The 19,257-nt window shown below is 42.4% G+C and overlaps 1 protein-coding gene across 1 annotated transcript; it reads right to left on the reverse strand.

The window, feature by feature from the left end:
- Positions 1-271: 271 nt before the first annotated feature.
- LPL (lipoprotein lipase) lies at positions 272-17,511 on the reverse strand. Its single transcript, XM_058823508.1, has 10 exons — positions 17,276-17,511; positions 10,347-10,513; positions 10,047-10,226; positions 9,311-9,422; positions 7,256-7,489; positions 6,772-7,014; positions 5,588-5,708; positions 4,685-4,867; positions 3,400-3,504; positions 272-2,501 (listed from the first exon to the last, which is right to left on the reverse strand). The coding sequence occupies exons 1-10, from the start codon at positions 17,337-17,339 to the stop codon at positions 2,456-2,458; spliced, it is 1,455 nt and encodes a 484-aa protein (XP_058679491.1). The 5' UTR covers positions 17,340-17,511; the 3' UTR covers positions 272-2,455.
- Positions 17,512-19,257: the final 1,746 nt, after the last annotated feature.

Consider the following 19,257-nt stretch of genomic DNA (forward strand, 5'->3'; position numbering starts at 1 on the left):
AAACACGAAAACCACAAACTGCAGGTGAAAAGCTACTTCTTTTATGATGCGGGATACTTTGTTCCACACAGTGATTCCTTGGGGTCTTAATACATGACTTTTGCATTTCCCAAAATTATGTGAGGGAGAGTGGTGCAGAAATCACACATTCCTTTTTTTTCTCCAGTGTCTCATTCCATCTTTTCAGCCCAGAATTCAAGGATAGGCTCTGGCCTTCACATAAAAGGTATACAGCAGATGGTTTCATCAAAAGGAAAGTAGTGACTTCAGATTCAGTTTGAGAATTTTATTAAAACCATAGGTTTCTGTTCTATACAAAACTGAGGAGATTTCAAAAAAAAGTATTAACGACATTGGAAACAGTGCAATGTAAGTGGCTTGTTGATAAAAATATCTGAAAGCTATATACAGGATTAATACTACACAACTGTATTAATGTAGAGACTGTCAGCAACTTTAGCAATATATACAAACTACCTTTACACTCATAAATATCTTATTTACAGCTAATAAATAACATTCAAAGCTAAATCATGTTTCCTTATGAAAAGAACCTTCACTATTTTGTATCCAAATTTTAAATGTGTTTGTATTTGATCCTGTATTAAGAGCTGTCCAGATATTTTGCTTCTGAAGAATTTGACTTTCAAGAGAAAATTGCAACAAAATGTGGAATCTATAGGGAATAAATCACTGTATTTATTTTTAGAGGTCTCAAATGCAGTGGCTCAATACTCAACCCCACCCTCAGTGACTCATCACATCTCTGCTGTAGTTTAATCAAATGTGAAATCAAATGTGAGCAAATTCATAGCTATTAATATCCCAACATATTGCACTGTTTAAGACTTTTATCCCCAAATATGCTAGCAGCTACAGTTGGAAATAAGAAACAAATTGTGCACATAAACACATACATATTTTTTCTTTGCTTTTAAGATGGGATGATATTGAAGAAGTCACCATCTCCATGCTGTCTTGCACATGCAGGAAAAGACTACAACACCCAGCATCAACAGCTAACATTACACTTCTCCAAATGTCTATCTTAAAGCCCTTGTGCCTCCCCAGCATTTTGTTTACTCTTTAGAAAGTCAAAAGAGGGCTACTGCACATTTCAGCGTGCTAGAAAAACTACATATTACTTAAAAATGAGGAAGCAGACTGCCTCCAATATACCTATTTTTTTAAACTTGCAGCACGGCTAATTTGAGAGTTTTTCAGAGCACTCCTTGTGGAGCACAACCAGGCTGCTTTTAATTGGCTCAGCTCCTGCTTCCTGCTGAATTCCATCTCATGGCAGAAAACTGTGCAGCTCCTAGCACTGTGCCACAGCCAAGAAACAAACTGAGGTGGATCACTGGCAGTCACAATTCCAGTACAGGGAAGTATGAGCATCCTTGTCGGCTGTCAAGGGGATTCACTTGCACTGAAAACTGCACACAGCAGCCACGCAGCTGCATGACTGACACTTGGTGCCAAAGAGCAGAGAAACTGTGACAGCTTCGGCAAACGTGACGCAAGCAAGCAGGGAGAGGGTGGAGGGTGGGGGGAAATATCTGTTTCCTGCATTTTCTGGTAGCTCAGTTCCTCTGCAGTTCCATTTTCACAGTGTTGAAGGCTAGATAGTTTCATTTGCAATAACTGAAAGCATAGATAAAATATTAATTGTCTAGATAAGACACTGGCATTGCTGCCTTCTTCTAGAGCTGTTATTTATTCCAGGGTAAGTGGCATAGAAGTATACAGCTTAACAGATCATACCTATTGCTAAGCAGCACTGGCATCTACCCCCAATTAAATACATTCATAACCACAAACTAAAAAATTCATCCCCATATTAAGTCAGTCCCTGACATCTTCTAGTATTACACACAGCAAAGGTGATTTTTTTCACATGTGAAACCTACTTATTTGCTAAACACACACTTGAAAAACAATGAACCCTCTCCACTGAACTGCCTGAAAATTCAATTTGCCGAGATACAAAAAAATAGTTTCAAATGACTCATGAAAAGAACAAAAAAAACCCCACTAATCAAAAAAAACCAAAACCAAACAAAATAAAAACAGCAAGATAAAATAAAACCAAGTACAGGGCTTTGTTTCTTTTCAATAAATATTAAAAAATTGCTATATAGGATCTGATGTCAAGAAACCTTGTCACAAGGCATCATGATTAAGCAAAATTACCTATATCTTTTCAGCACTTCAAACTTTGGCAAGTAGTTTTGCAGGTTTCTTTTGTTTTTAACTATTTGGATAATGTATCTTCATGGTTAGTAACTTCATATGCTGAGACTTTTTTTACAAGAAGTCTCTAAAATAGCTAGGAATAGCAGGCAAAAATCCAGCAGCAGATAAATATTTCTATATATTTGGTTCTGAACATCCAGTCCACAGGGATGAACAGACTCTTCTCCTCCCCAGTGTGAAAAATCCTTGTTCTTGTCACTTAAGCAGATTCATGAGCAGAATTTTCTTTCGAGGCTCTCTTGGTACTGTGGAGAAAAAAATAAAATACAAAGGTGATGAGGAAGATACTTGTTCCCTCTTGTCTTATTTTTGAGAATTAAGGTTTTAAAACCCCCTACTTAACAGGAAGATAAATAACATGCTTAGGCTTCTCCTGGCTTCTGCTTGATTTTATGTCAGATACGCACACAGAGCTCTCAAGGCCTGTGCAGGTCATTGCCCCAGCCTAATGCCCAGCACATGTGCATTTTTATGCAGAGCTAGATCTCAGTCCAGAAGCATCCCCATGAGACCATTCACACACAGTAATTGAACTAAAATAAATATAACCACTTCTCTATCTCAAACTTTAGTGGGTAAAGTCCAAAGACTGTCTCCACATCTAATCTGGGTCAGGAAAATTACTGATAGAAATATTAAAGTGCACCAAAGGGCTATAAAACAAAGGCAGAATCTCTGACCCACAGAGATGAAACTCTCAGGAATTCACCCACCTGATGGCTGCCATCAGAAAGCAGTGTGCTAAGAAGAGCACCTTCACACACACGCCTGCTCCATTCCTGAACCAGCCCCATGTTCTGCAGCTAAGGGCAAGTGCTGAGACAGAGACACACTTTTTCTGTGTGCTAGTGCCTTGTCTGTAACCCTCCACAAGAGTCCCTCACACCTGGCCGAGTGACTGTGGTAGGCAGTGACCAGAGCTTGCTTCTCAGACATGCCAACAGCCACGCAAGGATGGCTACCAGAGGAGCAAGCCAAGAGCTTTCAAGCTGCCAAATGGGCCATAAGCAAACCTCTCGTTAGTCTGAGCTGTGATGCTTTTGAAGCCCTGAGAAGACTAGTGCAAAAGTCAATTAAAGAAAAAGTTTAATTACCACTCAAATGGTAATAAAGCAGTCTAAAACCAATAGTGATTACTCGTACCCTCCTCTCTTCCTGCTGACGGGCTGCTCCGAGCATTTCACAAATATTGCTGCCTCTTCTCCCTTACTGAGATGCGAGGTGCCATCTCGAGAACAGAACACCACTCTGTGGAATAAATATTGGAAAAGTCACAAGACTGAGCCAAACATCCCTTTTTAATCTTAGAAAGAAGACTGGTGCTTGGAAACAGTCTTTATACTTTGTCACGTGGGGCACTGCTACTTTGCAGGCCTGTGAGAAAGTTATTTTTAAAAGAGAATTCTGTAACAAAAGAAACACTGTGCAAGAACTGGTAAATGAATTATACATGGGCATCAAAGCATAGCCATAACTTTCACTGATCCTTCGCAAAAAAAAAAACTTCTTGTGGTAAAGATAGCAGAAGTTCTATCCCAAAGTCTCTTGGATCTTTATTTACACCAGTCTTTACGTGAGATTTTGTCAGGTGAATGAACTTGGAAGAAAGCCATACTCCCTCACATGTGCAAACAAAGTAGGTTGCAATTTCCAGAAAACATGAGCACTCACTTTTCTATTTATCAGTACTTTCCCCACCCCTATATTTGTTCAGCTCTGATAACTGTTCTTTGATCAAGTGACTGACCTGTTTATTCAAAGGAGGAACTTATTTACTATACTATACATAGGACACACATACTCTGTTCTGGGCCCATGTTCTGCAAACAGATCTCATGTTTAGTGAATATGAGTATTTCAAAAGATTAATGTCGAAGCACTTCTGTTCAGGCTTTGACGTTTCAACATTCACGCATTAGCAATGTCCTGCAACAGTCACGTGTTTCAGTTTTCTATCACCATTCAGGTATTCAAGCCCCAAGGAAATCCAACTTAACTAAGCAATAAATTCTTGTGCAAACACAGTTTTGGAAGGATCTCTAAAAATCTCCATCTAAGCATGCTCTTTGTGACAAAAGCTATGCAAGAACCCAGCATGAAAAAGGAGGACAGAAATTAAAAACACAATCACTGATGCTGGTTCATGGAGATACTCTTCTGCATATTATAACTAACCTTAAGTAGGTACAACAGTGGGATACAAATTAATTACATGGGAGGAAGACTACAAGCTGCAGATCCCAGTGGAAGTAAATGGCTGAACCTGGCTGATAGAAATGGTGGTTTGATACCATTGGAGCCCGGATTATCATTAATACTGTACCCACTTGTAACTGCTTAACATGTTTGTCCCAGTCTGAGATAGCAGAAATCAGGGAGCACTGTCAATTAGAATTAATATAGCTTATAACAAATCAAAACAAGTTACTTTTTCTGAGTTTCCCCTGACTTCATTCTGATTCTCTGGATGTCAAATGTAAAGGGAGTCCACCAATCAGACCAGCTAAAGAAGGTGTCTTTTTCCCACTGCAGCTTCACCATAAACAGGTCTCCAATATCCACTTCTGTGTAAATCAGGAAGGAGAAGGTCTTGTTTGAGGAGATTTCAGGCCTGTGGGGAGGAGAATAAGAAAAAGAAAAAAACAAACAAAAAAGCCACCTAAAAATCTTGGACAGACAAAGAAAATTGAGGAGAAATAGAATCTGGAATTTTTGTACTCCAGAGAAGGAAGCAAAAACACCTCTACCTTTTGTAGAGGCAAAAGGAAACATCCTTCTCTACCAAGGCCGGTAAAATCCTGGGACAGTCTGCCAGGCAAGGGCTGTCCTCACCTGTGCTCTCAGAAAACCCAGACACCATCACCCATAACCAGTTTACATTCGTCAGAGCAGGAAACAACTCCATTCCCTGCCAGCCTGTGTCTAGGGACCTAGACACAAATTTATGCTTATTTGCAGAGCTGTGAAAGCAAATCCCAAGTGTCCCTCAGCTTCTGCACTGAGGCCTTCAGATGCATAAGTCCACTTTTAAGAAGATTTAACATGGTATAAAGATACCAGGAAAAAAATAAGGAAGCACTGGAAACACTCTTATCAAGCTGTGTCACAGGTAAGATTTCATGTTTCCATATTTCAGATGTCTTATCAAGAAGAGCTCCTGTAGGATTTGGTTCATTAATTTCCAAAGCAAATGCAACTCCTTGATCAAGGACAAGAGCAGATTCTGGGACCCTGTAAGATTAGTGCAGCTGAAGCCAGAACAAGTTTTTCAGTTGAGACTTTAACAAATTAGGCAAAACAGTACTTTGCAGTTGTTTTTGTAGCTACTCACAGTGTGAAAGCAATGTTCTCACTCTTGTCTAGAGTGCCATAGAGAGAGATCAGGAATGGCTGGTTTGTCTTGGTCATGTTAGTCTTTGCAAAGAAATGAATCTTGACCTGATAATGAAAGACTGAAAGAATACAACAGAAAATGCCATTAGGAAAACTCAATCTCCTAAGAGACAGCTGGTGACAAAACCACCCTGCCTCACCTCTGAAAATTCTAGGCTGGAATTTCCCAGCTTCACTAAAATTAGTATATTTCCCTGCAGGTGTCCAGGGTACTATTTTTTTGCAAGAATGTAAATATTAGCAAGCAAGGCAATTGCCATTAAAGAACACCTTTGCAGCTCTTGCAGCTGAACTTTGCAGCAAAGCTGCCACTATAATACTCCCAGAGTGTGCAGTATCACCTTCAAACCTGCTATTGAACATATAAGACTTGCTATATTTGACTTGAAACAAGTGAGCTGTGCCCTTCTCTTACAGGAGGCTTGGTAAAAGGAAAAAAAAACCTAAAAAACAAAAAACAAAAACAACCCACTGACACTGCAGGTCAGGAATGAGCCTTTTTGATTGCTGGTCCATCACACAATGCACACTATAAGAATACCATGGTGTACAGGCAAAGCTAAGGAGGAAAATAAAGTAGTAAAATCCAACATTATTTTCCTAGCTGTAAGGAAAGTATTCTCATCCCAGTTTTCTTGGGCTTTGTCATTCTCAGACCTCCCACAGCAGCAATTAGAATCAAGAATGTGATGCTTTAATGAGGGCTGGTGCTCCTCTAGCAAGTGCACTACCAAAGGCATAAATCTGATGCTTCCATATCTTTAATTAAGATGCTCAGCAGACTGAGTTCTGCTGATTATTTCCCCAGCAGAAAGAAGTAATCATTCAGATGAAAAACACCGAAAAAGTTCCAAGTTTTGGATTGGGCAGCAGGAGTTGTCTAACTTTTGCTACTTAGAAACTTGTTACAAAATACCTTTCTTTTTGCACTCTACCCTACACCTCAAGTAGGACAACACTTTTCTCTGAGACTTGGATTCAATGGCAAACCACAGGCCAGCTTCACCCCTGCTCACCACAGGCACCAAAGCAGCAATATCCTCACCAACAGCACATGCCCATCATGACACACAGCTGAGCACTAGTACCAGTCTTGCTCACCAGTAAGCAAGGAGTACCTACCTTTATAGGGCATCTGAGCACGGGTTTTCAGATACATTTTAGTGTTTCTCTTTGTTCTCACTCTGTTGACCTTGTAACCCAAATTGTTGCAGCGGTTCTTGCGGCAGCTCAGGCAGAGGCCCTTCTCAAAGGCCTCCTTTGTGTTGCAGCGGTAGGCCATGCTTGGCTTTTCTTCATTGAGGAGAGAGTCGATGAAGAGGTGGATGGATCGTTCATGGGAGCATTTCACCAGCTGATCCACATCTTGAAAGAATGAAAATGTGTAATATGTATACACACGTGCATATAATGATATTAATCCCTAAGCAATGCTGTCAACAGGCATGATCCACTATGGCAGAACTGAGCTTTACAGCATGACTTTTAAAAGCATTTGAAAGAACATATTCCTGCGCCTCTCAGAGCTCTTTCCTTGCAAGACACCTTGCCGGGCTATTCAGGTTTCCCTCAGAATGTTACACTGTTTGTTTCAGAGCAACCTCACCTCCGAGCCCTTTCTCAGCAATCAGACGCAGTGCTTCTCCCAAATTGCAGCCCGGCTGGAAACCTCCACCATTGGGATAAATATCAATGTGTCCAACAGGCTTCTGGATCCCAATGCTGCGGTCTGGAGAGCCTCGGGTGTAGGTGTGTAGGACATCCACAAACTCAGCATCATCCGGGGAGAGGCGAGTGAGTTCATCAGCATACTCAAAGGTAGGACCGGCAGGATCCAGCCCTTTATGGGGCGAACCACAAAGAAAAACTGATATTATTATCTGCCAAAGATACTGACATTGATCACAAATGCCAAACTCAGCTGCCACATTGGTCTAAAATACTGAGTTTTTCTGCAGACATTACAGATGGATCGATCACCACTTAAATATCATGAATGTATACCAGAGAATCAAATGCACTACCTTGGAAATTGTCACTGTTTAAAAAAATAAAAGTGTATGCAAACACATGGAAGGAAGCCCAGCTAACTTCCTCAGAGCTTTAGCATTTCCAGTGGATGGGAGAAACAAGCTCTTAAGTATTTTCTCAATGTCTTTCTTTCTTGTCAAGAACTGCAGAAGTTGTAGCTGAAGTATGGAAAAGTCTTGCTGACAACTCCATGCCAGAGGAAAAGTGGGAAACATAAGTGAGGTCTTCACTGTCTACACACCTAAGGGGAAGGGGATTACTAGGGTAAACTGTCAAGCTGCAGCAACACGAACATCAAAAAGGCCCAGAGCTACTCTGCCAGTGAACAAGTACCATCTGCTGTTCACACAACCCCTGAGAGCTGGCTGAGGGGACACATCCTTTCTGCAGCCCTCAGCTGGGGACAGGCACCTGTGCTGCTCACCCACTGTTAGCTCCATGCGGTCTGAGCTGCTTCCCCCTCAGCTGTGAGGGCTTCAGGGGCCACATTACATTGTTCCCTGTGCTTTTCCCAGGGAACAGTTCATCCTCAGCACCAAGAGCGTGGAGGAATAACAGAGGGCTACTGACATGTCAGTGATTTGGCAGACTCAGTGAAAGCAGCAAAGCTGCAACTTAGAGAAAGGAAGGGCAGAGGGACTAGCACGTTGGCCTCCTGACTTTAATCTGCCACCTCTCAGGACTTGACCTTTCCAGATGTGACTGCTGCCTAGCCCACCTCCCAGCATGCCTGTGGATCTGGGATCACAGCCAGGCTCAGGTGAAAGTGCCAGGAGCTAGGCTCCCTTCTGAATGGTGCTCCCAAGCTCTCTCAGCAGCAAAGACACCACAGATGAGCAATTTTCTTAGCTTCATTTGCTCATGAAGGCAATTCCTTTGTCAATGAGGTCAGTGCTAGTGGCTCAGCTCCCAGGTGCTGGGGTGTAAAACAGCCCCAGAGTGGCCACGCACTCTGCTTTGTCTAGCAGATTTCTCAGGCTCCAAAATTCACCTTAAGCAGACATAGCAACAGGGAAAATACATGTCTTCCCCAAATTCTCACAGTATTATTTCCAGACTAGAATATTTCTTGAGACTGTTATGATAAACTTTGTAATAATCCACATGGGATCTCTTCTGGTTATCTGTCCAGTCTCCCTTTGAGCCCATATAAACTTCTTTCATCTACATCACCCCATGGCAAAGGTTCTGCAGGTACTAAACTTGCTGCAGCAGAATTTACTTCCTGTTCTGTCTCAAGGGCTCCCATCAGCTGCAAGGAATGACCGTCTGGATAAAGACAATCCACTGAATTTCTTATGCTGCAAGAGATACTGTGACCTTTGCCAAGCCATGGTTTGGTCAGTCCCCACCACAACCCCCCAGACTGCTTCTTTATCAGGGCCTACTCACTCATTTCTTGTAAAAAAGCAAATAAAGGCTTTTCACTGACCACCCTTGTTGTTATTTTCTGAATATTTTTCCAGTTCTACCCCTAGAAATATTGGGCCCTGCTGTTTCATTAAATAATGAATACATAACCAAAGTACTGCCAGCAAGTAACAATTATTCTGGTGATTTTTCAGTAGAACATAATATTTCAGTATGGAAGAGATGCAACTCTCCACTCTACAGTCACAGGTGTTCTTACCAGTAATTCTGTTCACCTTCTTTTTGGTCAGATTCCCAGCAATCCCAGCAGCATGGGCACCTAGACTGTACCCCAGCAAGTGGAGATTGTTGAGAGGATAATTAAATTGCTCCTGCAGAAGAGAACAATTTGTTTAAAGTTCGAAACCAAACACAAAAAAAAATATAAGAAGACAGAAAATAAAATGTTTTGTTAACACTGGAATTTTTGTTGGAGCCATGAATAACAGAACAGACACTAAACAGTTATCATAATTTTGTGCCATTGTAAATTTCTTGATCTAACCTATTTATGGCCAAAATCAAATCTGAGAGGAATGCAAAATAAAGGACAGAACACAGGGCTGTTTATTTCATAAAGGTTTTCAGCCACCCTCTCCCCACCAGTTTCTGAATCTCCTAAGGCAGGGCACATTTGCAATTCCCAAGGACTGGCTTCTGTATAATATATATAGGAACCTGTCTTTCATAGCTACCTTTCACAGAGTCCTCAGAAATACTCTACGCACACAAGACCCCACAGACCACAAGGTAAAGTCTCAGGAACGCAGTACAAAAGGCCTCTGAGTAGGAGACAGCCAGTAGACCAAAGCTGGGATTTTACCAGTCCAGCAAAATTTCTCTCTGCAAGAGTTTAACTCCATCTACCCAACACAAGATGATTAACATAGCTGCATCGTTGCTGTTTTGTCTCCTGTGACATTACATAGAATATGAGATGTGCCTCCATGTCTTACCTCCATCCAGTCAATAAACATAGCAACATCCTTTCCCACCAGCCTGGTGTAGGCAGCCGACACTGGGTAGTGCTGCTGAGCTCGGTCTAGCCAGTCCACCACAATGACATTTGAGTCAGGCTCCCTCTTGTACAGAGCATCCACCAGCTTTGGGACCCAGCTTTCATACATCCCTGTCACCTGTTTGGTTTTGGTGATTTTAATTAAAATAGGAGAGATATATTAATATTTCTGTGAGACGCTTCTGCTCAGTTTATCTTAAGCGTGGATAAAAGGGAGATTCCTCCCACTTTGTCTTACCGTCCACCCATGGATCACCACAAAGGTTTTACTAGTATGATTGAAGTTGCACTGTGCCAGGCTGTTCACCTGCCCAGGAACCAGGTAGCAGACATCCTCATCGGGCTCTGCAGGCGTCCGTAAGGAAAACTTGCTCTCGATTCCCTCAAAATTGTTTTCGCCTTCTTCTATAAGAGCACAAAAAACATAGCAGTGTTTTAGGAGTACTAGGACAAAGTCAGAAGGCACAGGTGCGATGTTGGAGAGATATGTGGAACAGTCAGGAGATATCTGGGACAGGTGTTTTTCATTTCCTACAGCACTCAGTGGACACACAGCAGCTGTGTAAAGAGGAAATCAAAGGGTGAAAATTGCTCCCCTTCCAAGGTCGTGATAAAACAGTAAGAATCTGCTGAGCTGTCAGAGAGGTATGAATACATTTTGAGAGCCAGTATTTTGCCCATTACATTAAGCAGGAAACCTCTTAAGTATCACAAGAGTACACAACAGTCACAGACAGTCATCCAGGAGAGCAGAGAGTTACTACCATACTATTACATATTTTGGTCGTGTATCTTCCACATCACCTCACCAATAATCACTGCTTAACAAGGCCTTTTATAACTCTGTGTAGTTGCAGTGCATTAAAAGCTGTGAAGTCACCACTGTTTTACAAAATACTAGTTTTAAGTTTTGACCAACAAGCAGCAGGTGAGGAGATCAGACACCCATCAGAAAAACTGAACTAGCAAACCAGCAGTTTATTTTGGAGTACATCTTCAGGTCATCTGATAACATACAGAAAAATAAGCTGTCGAAAAGTATCTTCCTCTGCCTGAAGCAGAGGGAAGAAGGGTGGGGAAGGAGGTGCCGATCTTGTACTGGAGGTAACAAAGTATGTTGTGGTCTGCAAAGACCACTCCCACCAACTTCCAGCTTCAAAATTTAAGTACTCCTTTTCCTGCCAAGTGACTTTAGACTTCATATTCACCATTTCTTTTGGGAAGAAACTTAAATGTCTCCTCTTTTTATGTCTGATTCAACTCCTAAATGCCTCTATACAGCACACCCTGTAATTAACTTTTCAAAACCCAGGCCCCAGTTTGGCAACTTGAGTAAGGCAAATATTGATTGCCTGTTTTTCAAGTGCAGCTAAAGTTAGGACAGCTCTGTCCTGCTCAGCATTGTCTTTCCTGGCATCAATAACACCAACCTTCCACAAACTCCTAAACGCACATTAATGAATGGCTCCATGCCACCATAGGGAACACAAGTGGACAAGATAAGGACCTTATGCTAGGCATGCAAAACAGATTTCCACTCCCTTTTCCCACTGCAGAAGAGGTTTTCTATGATAACTGGCAGATTTGCATTTCCTGCCTGAAGTCATGCTGCATTGCTCAGGTGATAAATAACTAACAATTCATTTTTTTCCAAAACAGTTTTTCTGGTCTTCTCACTCAAGCTACCATACATAACAGAGCACTGACTAATTCACCTCAGGAAGCTCTAAAAAGCCTGGGAAGTTCTTGCTGTGCTTGGAGGATCACAAGAAATCAGGGTCTAACCTCCCTCATCACGTCTAAAACCAGCACAGAGCCTTGCAACAAATGCTTACATACAAGTCTGAGAAACTTGTCAGCCATAATCAATGGCTTAAATTTGCCCAAGTTCAGCAGGATTTCTCACCTGTCAAAGCACATGCAGGAAAGCAAGAACCATTCACTGAACAGAGGCAGTACTCAGCTTTAGGTTTCAACCTTGACTGTGCTAGGCTGGCTAGCTAATCCAGGATAATTACCCTGAGGGCGCCCTTCCTGCCTCCTTCCTCCTAAAGAAAGGTGTTTTTCAGAGACCTTACCCATACTTCTACCAGTACAAGCATCCACATAATGGTAAATATAACATTTTACCCACAAATGAAAGCTAAATTTACCAAACTAACCAATGTCTGCACTTCTTCTCTATTTCTGCATATTCAAAACTTAGTCACCAACTGACAGTATAAAACACTTTTTTGGAAAAAATCTTTAGACCTGCATTATTTACTTTTTAGCCAGAGAAAGAAAAGTCCCAAAGGCAGGTTGGTTAAATATCAGCTATAACTTTTCACTTGGCTGTGAATCACTAAAACCTTGAAAGGAACAAGAACAGCTTTCAATTGTAAGGCATACAATGCCAGGACTTTCAATTATGTATATTCCCTCCTAGTACAGGAAGGCGAAAAAGAATTGTCCACCTGCTCACTAGTTAATAGTGCTTCCTTTCATACCTAGATATCATTTCCCTTCTGGATTAAACTTATCTGATAATCATCCAAAACCTAAATTACATTGATATCCTGTCTTGTAGTGTGTTTTCAATTACAAACACATGCTAGAATTTGCATGTAAGTTCAGACCACAGCTCTTTTGAAAAGAAGCTCATAGGAAATTTACAATTCAAAGTGTACCATACTTAAGGGTACACTTGGTAAAGTGCACAAAGCTTAGAAAAATTGCAGTACAGTGGCACCTGCCACTGAAGATGTGTTAAGTGCTTCACACGAATTTGCATGTTTCAATCTAATAATCTTTGATGGGGATTTGAGAACAGAAAATCACTGAGATACAGTCAGCACCAAGAAAGAAGCAGCTGCAAAGCAACAGCCCATGAGTTAGGGAAATGGCAGGCAGCCATTTTTCTCATTTAACTATGTTGCATGAGGATTAGAAAGTCAGAAGAAATTACTGTTATCATCTTATACCCACAAAATGCATCATGTTATCTTATGTCCACATATGGTCAGTTCCCAGCAGGAAGATGAGGGTAGTGTGTGTGTAGTGGAGTTTATTACAGACTTCTTCACGGTGGGCTCATCAAGAAGATTTTCTCAGAATTTGCCTGAGTTTGGCTTTGCAAATTATATACAGCTCTGAGCACACACTCAGCATAGTTTAGTTAATAAAATGTTTTAACTCAAGTTAATTAAACCATGGAGACCCCCAGCTCTGAGCAGAAGACATCTTGTCTACACCTAATGTTGTGCTGCACACAAGCTGCAGTACCACCTCACATCCCAGCCCCTGCAGAACACAGGAACACACAGTCTGTACACACTCACCACACAGATCAACACCTACATGTACCTTAAACCTGAAGCACAGAAGTTCAGAAGATCACTTCAGAAAACAAGCATTTCCCACTTCTGCTTTCATACCTCATTGTATTTCTTGGTCTATTAAACAAATTATTCAGAACCAAACTTTGTCATTCATAGACTTTTGCCACAGACCTTTTCCTCAGAGATTTAAAGGGAGAAGTCTCCTTGAATCATGTCCTGAGCCAGTGAACCACTGGGCCTCATTCCTACAGTCTTACACAAAGAAGTGCAAAGACAGCCAATGTAAACACTCACCATAGTTTAGTTAATAAGATGTTTTAACTCAATTAAACCTTTGGAAAACCCCAAAATAGGTAGTTTTCAGCATGTTTCTGAAAGGTGGACAGAAATTTATCTGAATTAAGATTGCATTTTTCATAATGCAGATACAGAAATTAGATATCAAGAAATATACATACAGATATTGAGATACTGAAGTAGGTTTTTATGACAAGAATGCAAGTCCCATTTCTAAATGAGGCTTTTGAATAAAACAGACTGGAAGTAAATACATCCAGACAAAAAAGAAATCCACACTTTTACTGAAAACTACTTTCCCAGCTATAGTTCAGCAAAGGTACAAAGGCACGTGTGGTGTATTGCCAAAGCTTCCAGGCACATAGATACAAACACAATCACCTGTTGCAAAATAAAGTTTTCTGTCTATGCTATGTGCTCACAGTTAGCTTGACCCACAAAGGGATTATTTAGGGAACTGAAGCAGAATTAAATTACCAATTCCAGATGGAAGCTGGCTTTTCAGGCTGCATCGCCAAAACTTCACCATTTTGTCACATTATTCAAAGTTTTCTGATGCTTTTCTTACATCCCTATGTGCACAATATGAATTTCCATTTTTAAAAAGAAATAAAAAGCTGTCCTGTGCAGCAAGGTATAAAACTTCACAGAACACACAGAAAGTGGGGGTGGGGGGGAAGCTTACAAACTGGAAGTCAGTAGTTTTGTTTTTCCTGTCCAAAGTTTGTGACACTTTGGACTTGCAACTTGTGAAATTCCGTTCAGTTAGGGACTCCTGTCAATTATCAATTTTGAAAGCATCCCACTGACTTTAGGCATTCTGACAGACCAATCAAGAGGATTCAGTCTCAAGTTTCTTTCACAGGAAGCCCAGGACAACTTGCCTTCACTGTGAAACTGTTTACCACTGGTCAGCTGGGTGGAGAATGTGAGTCTTGAGGAAGTAACAACATCTGGAATATTAATCAAAAGTTAAACTGCCCACATCACACAGATTGCCAAAATATGATAACAATACATTTGCCAGAATGAGTGCACCTAAGCTGTGGTTTTAAAAATGGAATGTTTGATAAACAACAATTTCCTAGCATTATGCACTCAGAAATGGAAATAGCATTAGCTAGGTGCAAAGATCCTTAGAAAGTATACTGCTAGACTGTGTCTTCTATGGCCCACAGAGACACGCATGCACACACATGCACAACAGCAAACATCTGCACATATCAAACATTTACCAGCTGTAGATAACTGGGCTAAATCTTCCATCAGCCAACAATCAGCATTAGGAACACCCATCAATCAGTCGTACTGAATTCCTAAGAGTTCTGAAGCAAACTCACAGCCAGCTGTAGCAAAAGGCCTAGATCACAGAAATGGTTATAATTTAATTTGATCTACACTATAAACTGAAAGCATACTACTGTGTGTTGCCATCCCAGGAAACCTACCTCACGAGTCAAGTTATTGTTTAACCTTGCTGCAAAAATATTACAACTTCATGTTTATTTATGTATTCCTCAATGGCAGAGCCCTGAGAGTATGTTCTGCTTCACTTCGCAGGTGGGGCCAGTGGAAAGAGCAATACTTTTGGAAAGCTACTGGGCACAAGTTCAGAAGCTAAGCAAGAACCTCCCAGCTCAAGTTTTGCAGCTGGTAAACTGCTGTTCTCCCACTGTACACAGGGATGCCCACTCCTCTCCGTGGTACTCCCTCACAAATCTTTACTCAGCTGCAGCGGGGACACTTGCAATTCAATCTGGCAGATATCTAGCCACCCATGAGTCCCTCTGGAATTGCTGCAAATAGCTGAAGAAAAAATACAGCCATTGTCAGACTTTGCAGTAATACAGAGGTAAGGATGCATGAGAAACTCCTACCATGCAATTACTTCTGCACAGAGGAGATTCCAGCAAACCTTTAGGAGCGCTAGTGATCATGCTAATCTCCAGCACAACTTGAGGCCTGAGAGCCTCACCTCTGTGCCTTGTCAGAAATGCATTGTTTCTCAAAAGGCCATGCCACAGCTGCCCTGGTACGTCTATCCCAAACACAAACCATAGAAAAAGCCAGCAGCTCACATCACGCAACAGAGTAAATATACTGACTCTGGATTTACACTGGTAAATAAGGATCTGAATGTATTTCTAGCAATGCTTTTATCTTTTCCAGGACCAGCATCTTTTTCACCTAGAAAGTCCTTTTCTATGTTGTTTTTTAAATGCTCTGGATTCTTGGAGGGCTGGATCACGTGTTTGCTGTGGTTTCAAAAAACTTTTTACTGCGTTGTGCATGGAAAAGTGTGGAACTAAAGGCTTGAATTGCTTTAGGATGAGCACACAACCTGCTTTCATAAAACCTATTCCTAAGAAGAAATAATGAAATTATTGGTAAGTCTGTGTCAAATCAGTTCCTGCAGGGATGAAAGCTTTCTCTGAGAAGACAGTTATTTTACTATATAGAACTTGGATACTGTGATGAAAATTGGTTTTGATTGTTTCTGATGGCACAAGACTGGATTCAAAGCTAGAATACATTCCTTTCACTGTACCCTAGCACCCCATCCTCTTACTTTTGAATAGTTCCCTTCAGCTTCCCTATACACAAAGAAGTAACAAAGGGACGCACAGCAGAAAAAACAGAAGTTTATATATTCCAGTTTAGGATCACAAAGCAGCTCTAGGAGCTACAGCCACCCTTTCTTCTAAGGCCAGAAACTTTTAAAGACAGGTACTATGTGTGGGAGATCAGTGTAAAAAAGTAAGCCTGTGAGAGGACACTGCTAACAATATTTTAAAGCTTTCTTTAAGTCTGAGTAGTAGTGGTCTCCTAAAGCTAGTCAATTTGTTCATAACAGCTTCAGTTACATTGTGATTAATTGAGAGAGCATTAGTAAAAATCTAGCACCATTTGCACATCTTCCACTTCCCATAGCTTGGGCAGGATGTCTATGCACGAGTGCAGGTACAACAGGCAGAGTGCGGACACAGCCGTAAGCGAACGGGAGTAAATCACTCTGTTCACTTTTCCCCTAGTGGATCCTGCTCATTACAGGCTTAACTACATCTCGAACACATTACCACGGTAGAGATGAAACTCAGCCTTGCCTTGTCTGGGATCAAGAACTGTACGTAGCTGGGATGCTGGGATAGATGAGCCCCACAGAAGAGGAAGCCGAGGGACCTTACCGTGGTGCTACTGCTGTGCAAATCCCTTGCTGGGGCAAGGAACTCTGGGAAGCCACCTTGTCTCTGGGAAAAAAAAACATCCCAAACCTCAACAGGTCGCGCCACCAGCCCAGCAGGTTGTGCCTGAGTTTCGGCTGGAGAACAGGCTCCAGGTCTCTCCTAACAGGATGGAAGTTTCCCCCCGGTGTCGCTCTCCAGCGCCTTCCAAGCCCACTCCGCGACACCCGGGTCCCGCAGCATCCCAAGCTCCCCGGGATAGCTTCACAAAGGAAAGATTGCAAACTCCCCTTTCCCGCCACGCTTCCCCCAAGCCCCGTTTCCCAGGAGCAACAGGCGGGCCCGGCAGCCCCGTGTCCCGGACTCACCGCCGAGAGCAGCGCCCCAGCGCAGGCAGAGGCACACGGCGGCCAGCAACGCCTTCCTCCACATCTCGCCTCCTCCGCGGGCACGAAAGTTTCGGCGCGAAAAGAAAAAAAAAAATTAAAAATTAAAAAGAAAGGTTGTTTTTCTCTGAAAAACTTACGATAACTAAAACAGAAGTGCGGCGCCGAAGCGCAGCGAAGAACGGGTCAGCCCGCAGAGCGCCCAGCACCGCCGACGCCGCGCCCGCCCGCCCTTATGTCCTGGGTAATATGCAAATATGTAAATAAATATGCAAACGTGCAAACGACCGTGCGTCCATTGGGCGAGCGCCGAGGGACGGGGCGGGGCCTGACGGGGCGGGGCCGGCCGGGGCAGGTTCGGGCCCGGGGCCCACAGGGCGCGGGATGGAGCGGGACGCGATGGGACGGGATGGAACGGCACGGGCCCGGCTCGGCACGGTGTGCTCCCTTGGCTCCGAGCCCTCCCTGGGCCTGGCTCCCACCGCCTTCCCAGAGCCCTCTGGCCAGCCCTGTCCCCGCAACCAGGACGCGGCCCCCGTTTCACCCCCGAGGTCCTTCCTGCCTGTGGCGACCTAGCTCTGCTATGCCTCTGGAGGGGTCTTCCTTCCCGTTCCTGCTTTTGCACCAGTAACCGGCAGCTAACTGCATTTTCTGTGCAGTGCTTGCAAGGGGCCTTCTGTTGCCTTGAAAAATCTTTGCCAAGACCTTGTTTTGCCAGCACTCGAGGGGTACAAGTTTGGAGAAAAAAATTAATTCGCTGGAGATTGTATCTGTGCTCCTGAGAAATAAAAAATTGCTTCCTTGAGCTCTTCACCTCTCTCTGCGCTCCTCTCAGAAATGTGGTTTGCACTGAGATCTGTGTTGGCAGCCACTGGGTGAAAGATCAGTTATGTAAGGACATTAATTTAATAACAATACCAGTTTTCATTTCATTGTGCAGTTTGTTGCCAAAGGCGCAGCTTCATAAAGAAGCTTATTACACAGGGAATGAGGACTCCCTGGGTTTTGCAATGTGAAGCAAATGGGATTCACTTTAAGGGTAACAGATCTTTCTCATACCAGACACTTTAGGAGACTAAAACATGTCTGGTTATATTAGTGAGATTGTTCAATAAGAGATTGCTGAAGTGTAGAAGTAGTACTGGGTCACCTTTCCAACTTTAGGTTCCACTAAAAGATCCATAAGTGAGAGTACATTTTCCCTCAAGACACTAGAGTTTCCTCCATCAGCAATCCCTATTTATAGCCAGAAGGCATCAGAAGAATTTAGCGAAGGTACAAACTGTTCATGCTGAGACTTTTTGAGACAACTGAGTGGCAGGAAGAGGAGGGGGCTAACACAGTGGTGAGGCAGGGAGAGAGGCTGGGAGTCCAAACAGGGGATTGGAGATGAAGAGGCAGGAGAGACCAGCCTTCCTCCCCAGAGGATGGTGGTGATGTGAGAAGGGAAAAATGTGATTTGTGCTGCAGCTTGCTATGTACTGAGCACATCCTCTGACAGTGTTTGAGACCCTCTTGTCAAAACAATAGCAAGAACTTTTTCATGTCTTTCTTTTCCCCAAGTGTGGACTAAACAATGCATTTCTCTTGATCTAATTTGGTTGAAACTCTATAGCACAATTTCCTCCAGAAATTACCCTGACTCTATCTCAGGTCAGACATCCTTCCTAGAAAATTTCATTCCCTGATGGCAGCATAAGGCAAACTAAAAGAACAAACACTTTGAGGCAGGCTGCTGTTAGGAAGACTGTTGGGTCATCCTAATCACAGGTGATGCTGCCTACCCATCAGAGCAAAACCGTGTATGAAGTCTTCTGATTTGTACAACTACATTCATGCCTACTGCAGGAAAAAAAAAAAAAAAAAAGAAAAGAAAAAAAAAGAAAAGAAAAAAAAAAGCTTACAATATTACATATTACATTAATTTTGTGGGAAAATAAGTAGTGTCATTTTAACTGTTTATA

The sequence above is a fragment of the Ammospiza caudacuta genome, chromosome Z (genome assembly GCF_027887145.1).
Source record: "Ammospiza caudacuta isolate bAmmCau1 chromosome Z, bAmmCau1.pri, whole genome shotgun sequence".
Lineage (NCBI taxonomy): Eukaryota > Metazoa > Chordata > Aves > Passeriformes > Passerellidae > Ammospiza > Ammospiza caudacuta.